General features: G+C 37.7%; 1 protein-coding gene across 1 annotated transcript in view; it reads left to right on the plus strand.

The window, feature by feature from the left end:
• Window positions 1–15,197: 15,197 nt before the first annotated feature.
• The window catches only part of Smp_170540 (hypothetical protein), a gene marked incomplete at its 5' end in the record, with an annotated part of 51,577 nt that continues 49,788 nt past the window's right edge, over window positions 15,198–16,986 (plus strand). Inside the window, one exon of the mRNA XM_018794359.1 lies at window positions 15,198–15,552. Within this exon, the coding sequence (XP_018648780.1) occupies window positions 15,198–15,552 (355 nt within the window). The remainder of the gene's footprint in view (window positions 15,553–16,986) is intronic.

Here is a 16,986-nt window from a genome sequence, read left to right on the forward strand (position 1 = left end):
GCCACAACGACGTTTTACTTGCGCCGTAAGTTTGTTTTGGGACTTCACAGGGAAAAACTGATCTTTAGATAAAGCATATTTTAAAGCTTCTTAGGTGATAGACATTGAACAAAAACAAAAACGGGAGTTCGTATATAACTGTGCACAACAAGAACAAGAAAATCCGACTTCAGTAGTTACAAAAAGACTTTAACACCTATGGACACAAACAATACTCAAAGATATGCTCAATGAGGAAAAATAAATACCGGCGCCCTTAGTATTTTGTATCTGTAGTCGAAAAATACAGATGATAAAATCCTCCAGAAAAAACGCGGCACTCTTGAAAATTACTTTCACTGAAATAAATTCAATTAAAGCAAAAACAGTAGTCCTGATGTGAAGTTTAACGACAAATATTATAAGATATACTCAGAGGAAAAATACCACTGAACTAATACATACATTACCGTTTATTCATATTCTGTCTTCGCAAACGCGTTAAATTATTTACATAACTCAAGTTTCTTTCCTTAATTTTTTCTTTTTTACTTTCAAAGTGAAACCGACACCTGTCTAAATTCTACAGAATCTGTTTAAATGTGGCGGATAATATGCAAAAATTATTAAAACTTGTGTATGATTCATTTCTGAGGAAAGTTGAAATGGTTTCCCCACAACAATTATGTACCAACAAGTTATTTGTGAATAATAACAATAATAAACGCAAGGTTACAGCACGGTTCAGTGTAGAATTGTTAACCTCTGATTGCTTGCTTGGAAGTTTCATTGCAATCCTTTGGATAGAAGTCTGATCCCATCTTGTTGGGAACATTTTCATTGATCTCCATGTATCGAACATTTATTCACTAGCTATTTCTTTTGGTGTCTGTCAAGTTACTTTGTGCAGGGGAAACCTCGGACTGAAAAGCAGAGGCTGCAACATTTGAGGCAGTTTGTACTTTGATATAATTTGTATTCATTCACAAATTAGAACCACTTAATTAAGCACAGAGTTTGTGTTCTGATATAATTTAACACAAGTGTCTCAAAACGCCTTGTACGCTATGCAGAAGAACGTAGCCTTGCCTAATCAAAGAAAATTCTGTTCGTTAGTCCACAGTTCGAACCGAATACCGGGATTTCGGTCGTTACTCCGACTGTTTTAAAAAGAAGTCTTGGCCAATTTCGTCGCTATTAATGGGTCAGTCGTCACTTACCAAATATTTGGATTTAGGTAATTATGTGGTTCATGCCACTTATTTTGACAGATATAATTATTATGTAACACCATTCATAAAATGGAGGCTTATCAAAAGAAGGCTGTTTAAGATCCATTTTGAAGGTTTCGTGTGTTAAAATCCCTCCATGCATACATTTGCAACTTGTCCTTAATGGTTTCTTTAGTTATACTTTCTTGTCAGTCTTTTCGATGCCATTAGAGATTGTAATGTTTCATTTAATAACAGTTTCAGCATTTTCGCCTTCACTGAGTTTCTATGTTACTTGATCTATCCAGAAAGGATAGAATAACACTTATTTTTTGGTGCGTTTGGTAATTTTCCTATATTTCTTATCAGTTTGTCTATTTATTGTAATTTAGATCGATTATTGTGGGAACAATTATTGGTTGAATAACTAAGTGGTAATATTTGTTTAGGTAAAATTGTACATTTGTATTTATGATAAAATTTAGAACCATTGTTACCTCAATCACCTTGTTCTGACCTCAGTTAGGGTTCACGAGTATCTTCTATTCCAGACAGTTATTCTTCAGCCAAACCTAGTTTGGATCTTATAGGCTGTGAAGATTGAACTCAAGAAAAAAGAAACGGAAACAGAAAGGAATCGAAAAGTGGAAGAATCATGGAGGATGTAATGACGATTGATGGAAGATTTGCATATAAAGAGTTTAATCTATGGTTTTCACATTTTTGATATGCTTGAACTAAGTCGATTTCGCGGCAACGAACGAAGACCAATGACACAATAACACGATAAGCTAATCTGATCTGTTGTCCTAGGTCACGCTAACTAGATGAAGAAGTCTTAGGCAAAGTAGGGGAATATTTATTCCGTAAGCGGCCGAGTACAAGCAACTCATAAGGGGAACAACTCAAACGTATATATATATATTGCAACAAATTGTCCTTGGGCATCATTATAAAATAGTACACTGAAAGAAACAATGGACCAATAGCGTTTAAGATAGTTTACAAGTAGGAAATATGACGTGAAGGTAAAAAGAGCGCTTTTGGCGTGAAAACAGCCAAATTCAAATTTTCAAAATAAAATTACAAAATTAAGCCATTTATCAAGTAAGTTCTGGGGATTTGACATCCCCAACAATATTACCAAATAACTCCGTAGTGTTGCGTTAATCAATAAAGTGTTTATCCTCACAAAGTCTTCGCCAACTACAGTAAAACTTCCTCTATCTTTAATATCTAGTATCCTTATGATTAGCTGGTTTAGTCTATGTGGTTTCTTCACACTCGCGCATCGGTGTATTTGAGGTGTTACGGGCTTGATAATGCACTCAATGAGAATGAAGTGGTTTCAGTAATTAGTAATCTGGAGTATAACTCTACTACTCCTGTTATTGTGAATATGTGTGTTCAGCAGTTGTAATGATTTTATAAACACGTAACTTCTCTGTAGAATTATAGCCCAGTTCGTTATTAGTACTTCCACAGTAATAGGCCTATTTCCCAAGTTATAAACAAAATAATATGTTTATAATATCCCACTGGGTAGAAAAATTAGATTTTCTGACGTTCCGAGGCTCATTGTAAGCCACTTCTTCAGAGAATAAATAACCAACTCAAAATCTCTCCAAATTTTAATAGCACAAAAGAACAACGCAAGGATGCTTTGGGAGACCAATCAAAAACAGGTCTGACTTGTCCACTGAATCACGAAAAGTCAAAAAATCTAATTTTTCTACTCATTAAGATATTACAAATATATTTTATTCATTGATAACACTCTACTCAATGCTAAATTTATTCAAAATTGTCAAGTCTAACTTTGTCAATGATACTTAGATTTTTTAAGTTATTTCACGCTCGGCTTTGGGAATTGTGTGGTTATGACCATTACAACCACATCTATTCCACGGATGTTGTATTAAAGGGTAGGATTTCTTTTCTTGGCCACGGACACGTGCGGTATGAATTTGTTTTCTTTTTGCTTCACACTACCACTCTCGAGGTTGCACTGGCTTTTTTACCTCTCACAGAACTCCAGGTGTCCACATGAAATTTCTTGTGGAAATCTCACTCCAACACTCATCACTCATCAACATAATGAATTGAAAATGACTGAAAACGCTTTATGAGAAATCAGTATGCAACTCTTGGTAGCAAATTAAAGGTATGTAGCAAGCCCATTCAACTACTGTATTTTTTGTGTGCTCTCTGTAATCCTAACATTTAATCCACTTTGTAAATTTATGTGTGAGTCTGATTGAGCGCATGTGTCTGCACATCAATCCTTAATCTGTTCTCTCATTGGTTGTAAACAAAGACAATCAATAATTTATCCACAACCATTAACACTCATAAATATGTATGGATTTTTAACACTCACACACACACACTCACTTGTTTTCCCGGTGTGCTTGCTATCTGTACGCTTGTGTATTTTTACCGAGCTTCAACAATAAACTATCTCTGTAACTGGTGTTCAAGCTTTTGAATAATCTCGAGTAAACCCATAATTCTACTAGGAGATTTAGCCTGTAGTAAATAATCAGTTAGCGGGATATTATTTATTTATTGGAGTCAGATATAGAGGAATTATTCCTCTACAGAGTTGGTGAGCCGCATTTTGAACACGCACCATTTTTCTACAAAGTTTGTGATCCGCTTTTTGATCGCGCACCATCTCTCTACAAGTCTGCTGCATATTCTTCAACCATATCATAAACAACTTCAAATTGGAATTACTGTTACAATTATTAACAATTCATTGACAGTCATAATCTATTTACTCATAACATTGTTCCTTTGGAATTATATCGATATATTCACATATTTGTACACAAAGTGACAGTTTTTTATTCGGTGAGTCTCTCATATATTTCTTGTTGTTATTGGTTATTTCTTCATATTGTATATCTCAATCCACAGCTTATTATTATTGCTACTGTTATTATTTCTTTGTGTCATGTCACTCGACAATTCACAAAGCCTTTCATCTAAGTCTATTTCCCTGGGTGCCACCTCTGTACCTTTACCTGTTTTCAATCCTCGAAAGACAGAAATCTGGTTTGCACGCTCAGAAAGCTTTTTTGTTACAAACAGAATCACAAACCAGAACACGAAATTTAGTTACGCAAATTCGTTGCTGCCGCATGACGTTATTGAGCAAGTGCCTGACGTCATTTTTAAACCGGATCCTGACTCACCATATGATTGCCTAAAAACAGAGGTCATACGTGTTACATCTCTCACTGACCAGCAGACAATCGATCAACTTTTAGCCAATGTAGAGCTAGGTGATAACACACCTTCCCAATTAAAACGCCACATGACAAGTGTTATAGGGAATCGTATAGTTGATAAACGTCTATTATATCACTTGTGGCTCAGACGCCTCCCACAAAACATACAGCAGATACTCGCAATTGGAGACGAGGATGTCGATTTTGACAAGTTGGCAGACATAGCCGATCGAATTTACGAGCCGTCCAGGACTCACTCGGTATCACACGTACAAACAAACTCAACCGACGAGATTGCCGAGTTACGACAGACAGTCGAAGTCATAGCTAAACAGATAGCTCAGCTACAACTTTCGAATGCCCACCACTGCAAGTGTAGAGGAAGGTTCAGGAGTCGTACACGTCGTAGTCCAAGCACCATCCGACATAACATTTGCTGGTACCATAAAACGTTCGGTAAACAAGCTAAAAAGTGTGTATTCCTCCCTGTAACTTTGCAAACACACGGAAAGGGGAACATCAAGGCCGACAATTAGTGACGACTGCAGTCACCGGCCACAACTCACAGGACAGTCGTTTGTTATATGTCACGGACAGAAGAACCGGAACACAGTTCTTAGTCGACACAGGGGCAGAGGTTATTGTAGTACCACCTACTGCACTCGAGAAAAAGACACCTGACCCCAAACTGAAACTAAGAGCCGCGAATAGATCCGAGATCAAGACATACGGTAAAAGACATTTACAATTGCATTTCGGTCCCAAATCCAACTTCTCATGGAACTTCATCATAGCTGATGTTCTTGTTCCCATTATCGGCGTTGATTTCCTGCAATCACATAAAATACTCGTAGACGTTAAAAACTGGAAACTGGTACTTGCCGATCACAGCAACGAAATCAAAGGATTTCTATCTAATGAGAAGTCTATACATTTATTGGTCAAACACCATCGCGAGAATGACAAGTACGTCAATTTACTTAAACAGTTCCCAGACTTATTAAGACCGTGTTTCAAACGTGACAAACTGACACATACTGTCGTACATCACATTAAGACAGAGGGACCACCAGTATTTGCACGTCCAAGACGCCTTGACCCCTCTCGTCTGTCTCTCGCAAAGAATGAATTCAACAAGATGATAGAGTTGGGTATCATACGCCCCTCCGATAGTCCATGGGCATCACCGCTACATATGGTACCTAAGAACAACTCTTCTGAGGTTAGATCTTGTGGCGATTACAGAGCTCTTAACAGCAGGACTATACCAGATAGATATCCGCTTCCACACTTACATGACTTTACTCACAGTCTATCTGATGGAACGATTTTTTCAAAGGTTGACCTCGTCCGTGCCTACCATCACATCCCAATTCACCCGGATGACGTTCCTGAAACAGCCATCACTACCCCATTTGGGTTATACGAATTCGTTCGCATGCCTTTTGGATTAAAGAATGCTGCACAAAGTTTCCAAAGTTTTATTGATCAAGTCGTACGTGGCTTACCGTTTGTATATGCCTACATAGATGACTTACTTATCGCTAGCAAAGACGAAAACGAACATCTAACTCATCTAAAATTGCATTTTGAGAAGCTAAACGAGTATGGATTAACAGTCAATCTCGACAAGTGTGAGTTTGGAAAGCAATCCCTCACCTTTTTAGGTCACTTACTCGACAATCAAGGTATTAGACCAGTTCCTGAGGAAACACAAATCATTGAAAATTATCCCTTACCTGACTCCTTCAAGAAACTATGACGTTTCCTCGGGATGATCAACTTTATCGACGTTTTATTCCGAAATGTGCTGACATGGCGAAACCGCCAACGGATTTATTAAGGGGACGCGCTAAATCACTAATTATGACACCGCAAGCAATTCAAGCTTTCGAACAGTTGAAAAACGCATTAAGCACTGAGGTATTGATGGTTCCACGGAAGGTTAACGCACCTTTAGCAGTAATGACTGACGCCTCTAATGTAGCGATAGGTGCTGTACTTCAACAACGCATCAATCAACAATGGCAACCCCTAGCATTTTTCTCAAAAAATCTAAATTCCACGCAAACAAAATATAGCACGTTCGGTAGAGAACTGTTGGCCGTCTATTTAGCCATCAAACACTTCCGGTATATGTTAGAAGGCAATTCTTTTACAATATTTACTGATCACAAGCCGCTAACTAAATCCTTGATGCAAAACCATGATAAATACAGTTCACGCGAAATTCGTCAACTAGAATTCATTTCGCAGTTTGCAGCTGACATACGCTATATAAAAGGCATGGAAAACGATGCAGCAGATGCGCTATCTAGATTAAACATTAATACCTTCTCAATCCATGATATAAACTGCCAAGATATTACAGTAGAAAAAGCTGGTAAACATGTTACTGTTAGCATCGACAGAATAAAACCAGTGTTTTCAGAGCACATTAAGAAGCAGACAACGAAACCATCCAAATCCGCATCAAAGCAAGCACTACACAAACTACCTGTAACAATCAATACTTCATACGGAAGTTCAACGACTACAGAAACTACTACAAGACCAGGTAGGAGAGTACACTTTCCGGATAGGTACGTAGCAACAACCATACTTATCTAGCCCAAATGCTACAAATTGTTCTCTATTTTTACTAACTGTTCTTTATTGGCCCCACGGATTTGCATTATACTTACTTTTAACTTCATGCAATCCTTATACACATACATAAAACGTTTCAACACATACAAACTATCATTACAACTTAACGCTTACTCATCACATAGGATTATACATTTATTTTATAAAAAATTTTTTATCACTTTGTCGAACATAGATGTTAATAAAAAAAATCTTTGTTATAAAAAAAACATCTACATTCTGGATGGGAGCTTATGTAGCAAGCCCATTCAACTACTGTATTTTTTGTGTGCTCTCTGTAATCCTAACATTTAATCCACTTTGTAAATTTATGTGTGAGTCTGATTGAGCGCATGTGTCTGCACATCAATCCTTAATCTGTTCTCTCATTGGTTGTAAACAAAGACAATCAATAATTTATCCACAACCATTAACACTCATAAATATGTATGGATTTTTAACACACACACACACTCACTCTTGTTTTCCCGGTGTGCTTGCTATCTGTACGCTTGTGTATTTTTACCGAGCTTCAACAATAAACTATCTCTGTAACTGGTGTTCAAGCTTTTGAATAATCTCGAGTAAACCCATAATTCTACTAGGAGATTTAGCCTGTAGTAAATAATCAGTTAGCGGGATATTATTTATTTATTGGAGTCAGATATAGAGGAATTAATCCTCTACAAGTACACTTAGGGGCAGAATCCCTAAGTTTCACTTTGCAAAACTCTGTGGCGCTGTGTTTGACCTAACTTGCGTTTCACTACTCTATATAAGCAGATTCCCTAATTGTCTGTACCTCGTACTTTATCAACTTTTCCCAGAACATGTGAAGAATTTATTATACCACTGTAAGCTTATCCTCGTTACGTTCGTAATATACGGTGTTCCTTCGAACAATTAACAAAGGGTGCTCTGTTTATTACACGGCAGTTATCCCTAATGAAACATCCTACTGGCACACCAAACACAAATTAGCCAGAAAAGGCTAAAAGTTGGCGGATTAGCTAGGAGGTCACTATGGTTATAAATGCAAATGAAACCGGTTTCGCCGTTACAGATGCACAAAACTCTGCTGACTGCTGAAGCTTCATTCCTGCACTGTTATATCATTAGATTTACTCGATGTTCACTACTTCTAAAAGATAACGGGCTAAATTCTTTCGTTCAAACCTTGTAAAATGATGGTATTCTAAGCCATCGACCAAGTGACTGCCTACGCATTTTTATACAAATTTCCAGACGTCAATTGTGATTGAGATACGAATATTTCACAGATCAGAAACCAAGTGGTGTCAAGTCTAAGCTTATTCAGTATTTAAATGGGAATTTGTTGATAGTAACTCCGAACCCACCGAAATATTATTCCTCGCCACAATTGTTGAAACGAATTCATTCCCAACCTTTGGTTTTGAGGTTCTCTGAAGTTGAGGATCAACGAGGTTGTTGGGCTGTGTACATACCCCACGTTTTATATAAGATTAGATGATTGTATTAGGTTGCTTACCAAGCAAGCTAGGAGCACAGAGCTCTAAATTCTTATTCTAAACCCACAAACATTTTAATATTCAGAATAAGACAATAGAGAGCATAACGATCTCATTAAATAAGGGGGTGAAAACATACTTCAGACATGATGATTCAGTTTTTGCAAAAGGTTTTCGGCTAATTCTTAATCACTCAGCTTAGGCTGTTTCATCAGCCTCAGCGAAAAATGGACTGTCATAGGAACGTTGGTTTGATCAAAAAGTAAGGAAGAGTCTACCTTTAAAAAAACAAATGAAATAAATTAGTCAACCTTGGACAATCGCCCCATTGTTCTTATGAAACAAACTTGAAGCGGAAATGCACGGTCACGAGTAATAAATATTCGGTTCTACATAAATTTGTAGAGGTAATACATCATTGAGCCCTAACAAAACACTCAGCAGGAAGAGTCACAGATGTCAAACAGCTCATCGTACCTCTTCAATGTCAATGACCACCAACGCGAGATAACTAATAGTGGGTCATGGTCGAAGGATTGTGGCAGTATATCTTCTTTTTACTGCTGCTAACTGTGAATAATAATGTGTGTTGTTGAATATTGAGACTATTTATTCTAGCCAGTCACCTGATTATCACGACAGAATAATCCTGGTTAGGTATCAATCGCAAGGTGAGACTTAAGAGTAGGAAAGGAAGTTAAACCGTCCCAGTCTAACTGAAGTAGGTCTACAATAACTGACACTTACGTTTGGTCTAACAGAACTTAATGGTAATCTGGACGTAATGTACACGAAGATTAAAGGGCAAGTATTAAACCAAAATATCAGGGCCAACGTTTTAAATGGGCCATGTTAAAAAGCAAACATATCAACTACCAATTAGTGGGGATGATATTCACATCAATGGTTTATGACGAGTTAAATATCGCCGAAATCTCATGAAACATTTGTTATACATCTGAGATCAATAATTCGTGCCGCGAATGTCTAGAAACGACCTGGTAGGTGTAACATTTTACACCGGTTGAATAAACCTATGGTTGTTGATTGCTTAAAAACATACAAAACTTATCCCCTAGGATCATTTTACCGTGAATACCACTCAGCCGGAGACGATTACGACAGAAGCTGCAGCGCCGGGAGGAAGTAAAGAACGGACAGTCATTGTTTGCTCCCGCTACGAATGATGGATTCAAAAGATTCTCTCATGTATACCTAGCAGAAGCTCTTGGCGACGATTTAAAATCCTTTTGTTGTCGCACATACCTCACATTAGTCTAAACAAGGAAGGAATTGAATTTATTTTTGAAAGGCGAGGTATGCCACAAGATGCTGGACATTTTGTTGAGCTAACTGTGATATAACATGATAAATGCTTGCTGTAGTTGATGAAAAGTTATTGGTCTAAGAAAATTATAACCGCCTGGACATTCTGTACTGAATTCAACCACAGTAGTTTAACGAAAGCCGCTGTATAAATGCAAACAGCGCTAGTGAATTTGGACACAACGGCGAGATGTTACGATAGATAATTTATCAATGATTGAAGTATATATGTTAATAAATTCCGACCCATTCCTGCAATCAAACTCCCAAGATTGCTACCAGTGCTGTACGATTAATATATAAGTCGGTACTAGTGCAATTATCTCTTCTACCTCAACAATAATCGCAATCTAAAGTTGTGAACGATGTGACAACCTGTTTTATCAGACTTCAGGTAGAAACTACATCATTGTTCATACTAACGCATAATATCGTGACAGTCAGCAGTCGCAACTACAGAAACCTGAAGAAAACGATAAGAACATGAAACAAATATGTTTACATGTATCTTAAGAATTTTCCGTATAGGGTTCAATTTGACCTCTTGTTTGGTTCGGTAGTTGGGTTCTAGCGCCAGGACTGACCTTACAAAAATCAGTTGTTTTTATGCGTTTTTTCTCTGTAAGCTATTTGTTGGATTCCTGGTTTTTAGTTAATACCTTTTTGCTTCTTAAAAGTTGCATGATGTAATAAATTGTTTTTGAGGTTTGAATCACTTGAAAGACCGTATTGATGTGTAATAAGTACCTTCTAACATTCCTTTCCCTTAGGTGGGGCCCTAATTGGTTTTACAATTGTCTTTCCTGATCATATATCTGTACTTATGCGAACTCTTATCAATTGGGCAAGTGGTTGATTTAAGCTTTTCAAATCATAAATATATATAAAACGGGCACCGCAAAGAAAAACGGCTACACGACACTAGAGTTTGTTGACTTCAAATTTTCCGCTTTGTCACGAATATATATATATATATACGTGCAAATGAGTGTTTGCTTTATATCCTGCGCTGTTTATGTCTGACAATAAATGTTGATCTCCTTGTCGAACAACTTGCCATAATTAAAACTTCGTCTTCCTGCATTTCGGTAAAAAAACAAAACACCACAAGTAACTGTAATCTTGTCACCACTTAGTATTCAAGTTAGTTTCATTACTGTATAACTTATATGACACCTGTTTATTTTACCTGCATATTTGACCAAGACTATGTCGAATTAGTGGTCGCGAACAGTAATAATCGTCTTAAAACCTTGTTTTGTCACAGATTTGTCTTCGAAAGCTTTACAATGCCACTCAATTGAACCCTTTTGGAAGAATAAGTGGTTCTTAAGCCGTGTTACAAATAAGTTCGGAAGTTTCATCTTAATACTTATCTGGAATTATTAATAGAATGAGATGTCCTATGGAGTCCATATTTCTTCTAAAATAAGGGCGAAAGTACCAAGTTTCAGTATTTCTAAGCATTTAAAAACGTTCTATCCAAATCTATAAATTCGCTTTTCTATGATGCGTCATTAATTTGTTCGCAATTTTCTTCCTAGTTAGCGTCCTAAAATTCCACTATCCGTAGGGTTGATTATCTCATTACTTACAATGTAATAATTTCCGGTACCAGTACATAATGTAAGTCAATAAATATGTGATGTACTTGTTTATTGTACAACCTTACGATGTTTGTCACTGTTTCTAACACCGCGACCGCCTGCACCAAACCAACGATAAACTCAAATAGACTATATTGCCATCAGTCATCGTTGGAGAGGCTCAATAAAAGACTGTTGCTCGTTCTGGAATACCTGTTTGGACTTCGGTCACGCTCTAATACGAGCACGCATGTGCTTGCGCCTCTCTGGACGCAGGGAAACTACGTTAAGACCCATTAGAGTTGCTCAGCGATAAGAAAGCCAAAGGTAAATTCCATGAACAACTGAAGTCACACTTGAGCAATTTAAAGAACGACGTTGACCCAGATGTTGATTGAAAATGTATACAAACAGCTGTGGAGACAGCAGCGACGTCAACTAGTGATTTGAATCAAAGGGTTACGAAACACCAGTGAGTTTCTGAGACATCTATTGCACTGATAAACTTTCGTAAACTTATCGCATTAAGCTCTGAACACGACGAAGAACGAAAACAAATCAGATCTAGGTTAACCAAAAGTCTGAGGGACGACTGTGAGCAGTGGTGGGCAACGAAAGCAAAAGAGATGGGAAATGCAGTAACTGCAGGTAACACAAGACAACTTTTTAGAATGATTAAAATAACTGGAATTACGAAACTAAGTGTGAGACAATCTCAAAAAAAGACGACACTCTTATCTGCTCTTAATCCAGACGTTTAGAACGATTAGAAGAACACTAGGAAACAGTTCAGCTAGTCTTTCAGCTACTCTGCAGCTACCCACCATTTCCAAACTGCCTGAATGGAACATTAAAATAGGCCTTCCGACTTTAATTAAATTTCAAAAAGCTATAGCCAATCTGCAATGAGGGAGAGCAGCTGGGCCAGATGGATTGTCTCCAGCGATCTTTAAATATGCTGGTCCAATTTTAACGATTAGATTGACTAGTATTTTGGCTAAAATCTGGGAATTTGACGCAATCCCATCTGACTGGTAGCAATCACTGATCGTCCCAATATATAAGAAAGGATCAAAATCATCCTATGATGACCATAGAGGGGTTAGTTTAACTAATATCGCATCTAAAATACTAGCCCCAATAATTATAATTATTAAGATTCATGAACTGCAAACACGAGAAAACCAAGCTAGCTTCAGACCTGGTCGTGGCTGCATCGACCACATATTCACGATTCGTCAGGTTCTAGAACACAGACATGCTTATCAGCGTCCAACAGTGGTGGTCTTTCTTGACTTAAAAGCAGCATTTGACTCTGGAGACCGAGAGGTTCTGTGGCAGTGTCTGTCATTGAAATGTGTACCTCAGAAGTACATAAACCTTGCGAAGGCTCTTTACTCAAACACTACCAGTCGAGTGAGAGCTTATGACGAACTGTCATCTGATTTCGCAACCTAGGGTGGTGTACGACATGGTTGTCCACTATCTCCATTTCTGTTTAATTTCATCATAGACCTACTGCTGGAAATAACGTTCTCATCGACCAAACTTTCGGGAACTGATCTGCTACCAGGAGGTCCACTTATCGACTTAGAATACTCAGATGACATAGTCCTGCTTGGTGAAGACGCCGATAAAGTTCAGTCTTTTGGTAGCACTGAGCAACAATACCAGGGTGTTTGTACTGTGTATCTCCCGCCTCTAAATGCAAGTTGTTGCTTCAGGACTGGCCTGCGTCAACACCTGAACTAAGGATAGGGAATGAAGTAGTCGAATGTGTCGACAACTTCACTTATCTTAGAAGTCTGATCGGTCCTAATGGGTTGGTGTCTGAGGAAACCTTTGCACAGATTCAGAAAGCTCATTTGGCTTTTGCCAACTTACGTCACCTATGGCGAAGGCGCGATATCCGTCTATCAACTAAGGGGCCAGTATACTGAGCAGCAGTTTGCTCTGTTCTACTTTACGGCTGCGAAACGTGGCCATTAAGAGAAGATACTCGTAAGTTGCTAGTATTTGACCACAGATGCCTTGTAAATAGGATCCAGATATAAAACAAAATTCCATCCATATTATCATTTATTAAGTGGTATCAAATCCTTGATACCCATTTTTTTGTACTCATCAATGAGTTAACATATCTTCATTAACTGAAATTGTTGCGACATGTATTACATATACTTAACCCATCATCTACCCTATATATTGCTCGCATCTTCTGGGATCAACGGGTAAGTAATAGTGAGGTTAGACACAGGGTATTAGGGAATGATGGTAAGTCAGTAGATAAGATTGTGAATGTTCATCGACTGAGATGGTTGGGCCACGTGTTACGCATGCACGACCACCGACTTCCACGATGCGCAATGCTGATTAGTGTTGGAGATGGTTGAAGGGAAGTTAGGGGCGGCCAAACCAAAATGTGGCATCAGTGCTTGAAGTCACCAACTTCTAGTCTGAGCCATGTTGGTAGATGGAGACTACTTGGTTGGAGTCCGTGTGACTATCGTAACCAGTGGTTGGAGACTGTGTGATGTGGCTCAGAATCGATCACAATGGCGTGTATACACTCCTTGTCTTTCCTTAAACCATGAAATTAAAACTACGTTATACTTTTCTTTCTACCAACTAATCCTCCTTCCTGTATTATATCATTATACGCAATCTTTCTTTAAATATTATTATAATTGAAGTGACTACTTCTCTGAATCTGGTGATCACCTTGTGCTAGTGTGGTGTGGCAACTTGGACCGACGTATATATATGCCTGGTCCCATGTTGTAACTAACTGACTGACATTTGTAACATTTCGGCTGCAGTTGTATGTTATAATTTAGTGGTTCATTTAGACCCAAATAGTTTGATTTCGGAATGTTTTGCAAATTAAGGTTTTTCATTCTAGTACACTTCAAAACAATCTCGTCACAATTCGTGTATTAGTAGTACCGTGAGTCATTTCTCAAGTATACTTGTGCTCAGTAACCTGGCTATATGGACAGAAAATTCAAGTTTAGCAAGATTGTATCTCAGGGATTTAGTCATTAGAACTTCAGTCACTGAATCATAAGCAACTGCTCAAATTACTTCGTGGTTTTGAATGGATTGGTCACGCATTATACTAATCACTTAAACGAGTAGTATATGTTAGCAATCCTATTTACTGACTTTAGATCTTTTATTCTTCCCGAAGTTGTGCTATGAAATCATCTTTTAAAGTGATAAACTCAAGTTGACTGAGTTCGTCCCTTGTACACCAATAACTCATTGTTGTAATACGTTTTTTTTGTTGGAAACTTGTTATGAGTCTGTTGAACAGTTCTTTTATTTGAACCATGCTGGTAAACTTTTGGACGCAGTCGGAGATGTACAATACTACCGAGTTGTTATCCTAAAAGATTTTCTGTTGCAACTACATACCTCACTACATTCTTGGTAATATTTTAAATTAACCACTAGTGGAGCAGTGGTGTGGTGATTAAGGCGTTTGACTCACCCACTAAGTCCCATGTTCGGATCCTGCCAGATCTATTTCGGATTGGCAACCGAGTGGTATCATTATGCATTTAGCTTAGTGTAGCTCGTATACAGGTACCTGGAAAATGAGTTGGTTTTTTAAAAATATAATCACTGAATAAGTGAGATTTTCCTTTCATTTTTAGATATTTACTCTTCATTATATGTGATTGAGTGTGTCTGGCTCTGTCACTCATTTATCATCTTACCAATGCTAGTAATTTCAAAATGGAAGACATCTCTTTGTCACTAAAAAGTGATACTGTTCATTCATGTACTATGGAGAAATCAGATAATCCATCGGCAAAATGTCCTGATATTTTGCCCAGTCAGGGTTCTAAAATAAATTCATCTACAAGTCAAAACAATAATAATAACGATACTTGTCGGACTGATAATGTAACAACTGAACAACGGCCAGTTGAAACAATCACTGAAGATTTGGAACCTGCCTTACGACGCAGTAAACGTGGTAAAGGCAGACCTAGCAACACTAATAATGCAAACAATAATAATAATAATGATGGAACTTCAGATGATCATGTCCCTTCATGCATTATTTCCGGTACTGAATATCACACAGGTTTGTTTTTTGTCTAGGTCCCTATTTCCTGTAATGTTATTTTAAGTATGTTATATAGTTCTTGAATGTATTACCTTTTTAATTTTTGGCACATGGCTTTTTTGTTCGTTTTCTATCAGTTGCTAAGATTGTTTTTAATAGTTATATCTAACAAATTACTTCTATTGTGAATGGTTTGTATGTTAAAGTTTCATTGGACATATGAATAATATAGTTAGCACGTACTCCAAAAAGAAGCTTCTTAATCAAACTATCTAGTTCAAAGATCACAATCCCAGTATAACTTAAAATTGTTTCGAATTCACATAATTGCCACTATTTTGACTGTATAAAAACACTAATAGAGATTACAGTTGTAAGGACGGAAGGAGCCGAACATATTCCATCCAATCAGCTTTTGGAAGAATATTCCAGAATCACTACGTGTAGCTAATAACCCCCTGTGTGCGGATTGGATAACTATAATGTTGATTTCGTTTTTACTAAAAACTATAAATACCTGACAGTTTTGTACCATAACTGACACTGTTTGGAATAACATTCCTTTCAGTCAGTCTCGTGTGCTGTTACGGGTATGAGGGCTTATATCACTTCCCGGCTGCACATACCGTGGAAGAGTATTTCTTGAGGAACCTGCAAAGGAAGTTGGATTAATGTTGGTCTTAACGACCTGGGAGCGTGAACGCAGAGTCCAAGGGACAACTGCTTGAGGCCGGTCACGCATGGCCTTTTTGTGGGGTATTTTTGAAGTGTTAGCTCCGTTCTTCAAAAGGCCTTACCGGAGACGGAAATCCATAAGGTAAGGTGAGGCGTGACATTTTCAGGGTTGACCTTTTCTAACCCCTTCCTTCCTTGTGACAAGGCAGCATCGCTTCAGATGCTGGTTATCTGAGGGAAACACCTTACTGCTGTCACACCCCTCTACAGTCAGCAGTACGACCTCTCCCTCAGACCTTGAATTGCTGCTTTTAGTTTTACCGAACTCCAATCGACCTTCCTGGTATAGTAAAACCTACAGGAACACACGTTCCAGCCAATATAGCTCGGTTAGGTCATCACGATAGGCAAGCCCAACCACTACGTCAAGGTAGCAGTTACAGTCGGGAACATTCCTTCCATTTGTCTTCTGTCTTCTCATTTTGCGACTAGGGAAGGTTCTAGCGTTCGAGTGCTCAAGTTATACGCTGCATACCAAAAGTTTAAGTTGGAGATATAACAACAGATTATAAATTTTAATAGTGATTGCTTAAAATTGAAATTTCATTTACATCATCTTATTTTATCTCTATGATAATCATTTATGTTTATATTATCCAAAAGAATTTGTAATTTTTCATAATATTCCAATTATTTATTCAATATTAATTCAGTATAATCTTAATACTGAGTATCAATTCAATGCGGTCACTAGGTTGACTTAGAGCATAGAACGTG

Source organism: Schistosoma mansoni, chromosome 1 (assembly GCF_000237925.1).
Source record: "Schistosoma mansoni strain Puerto Rico chromosome 1, complete genome".
Classification (NCBI taxonomy): domain Eukaryota; kingdom Metazoa; phylum Platyhelminthes; class Trematoda; order Strigeidida; family Schistosomatidae; genus Schistosoma; species Schistosoma mansoni.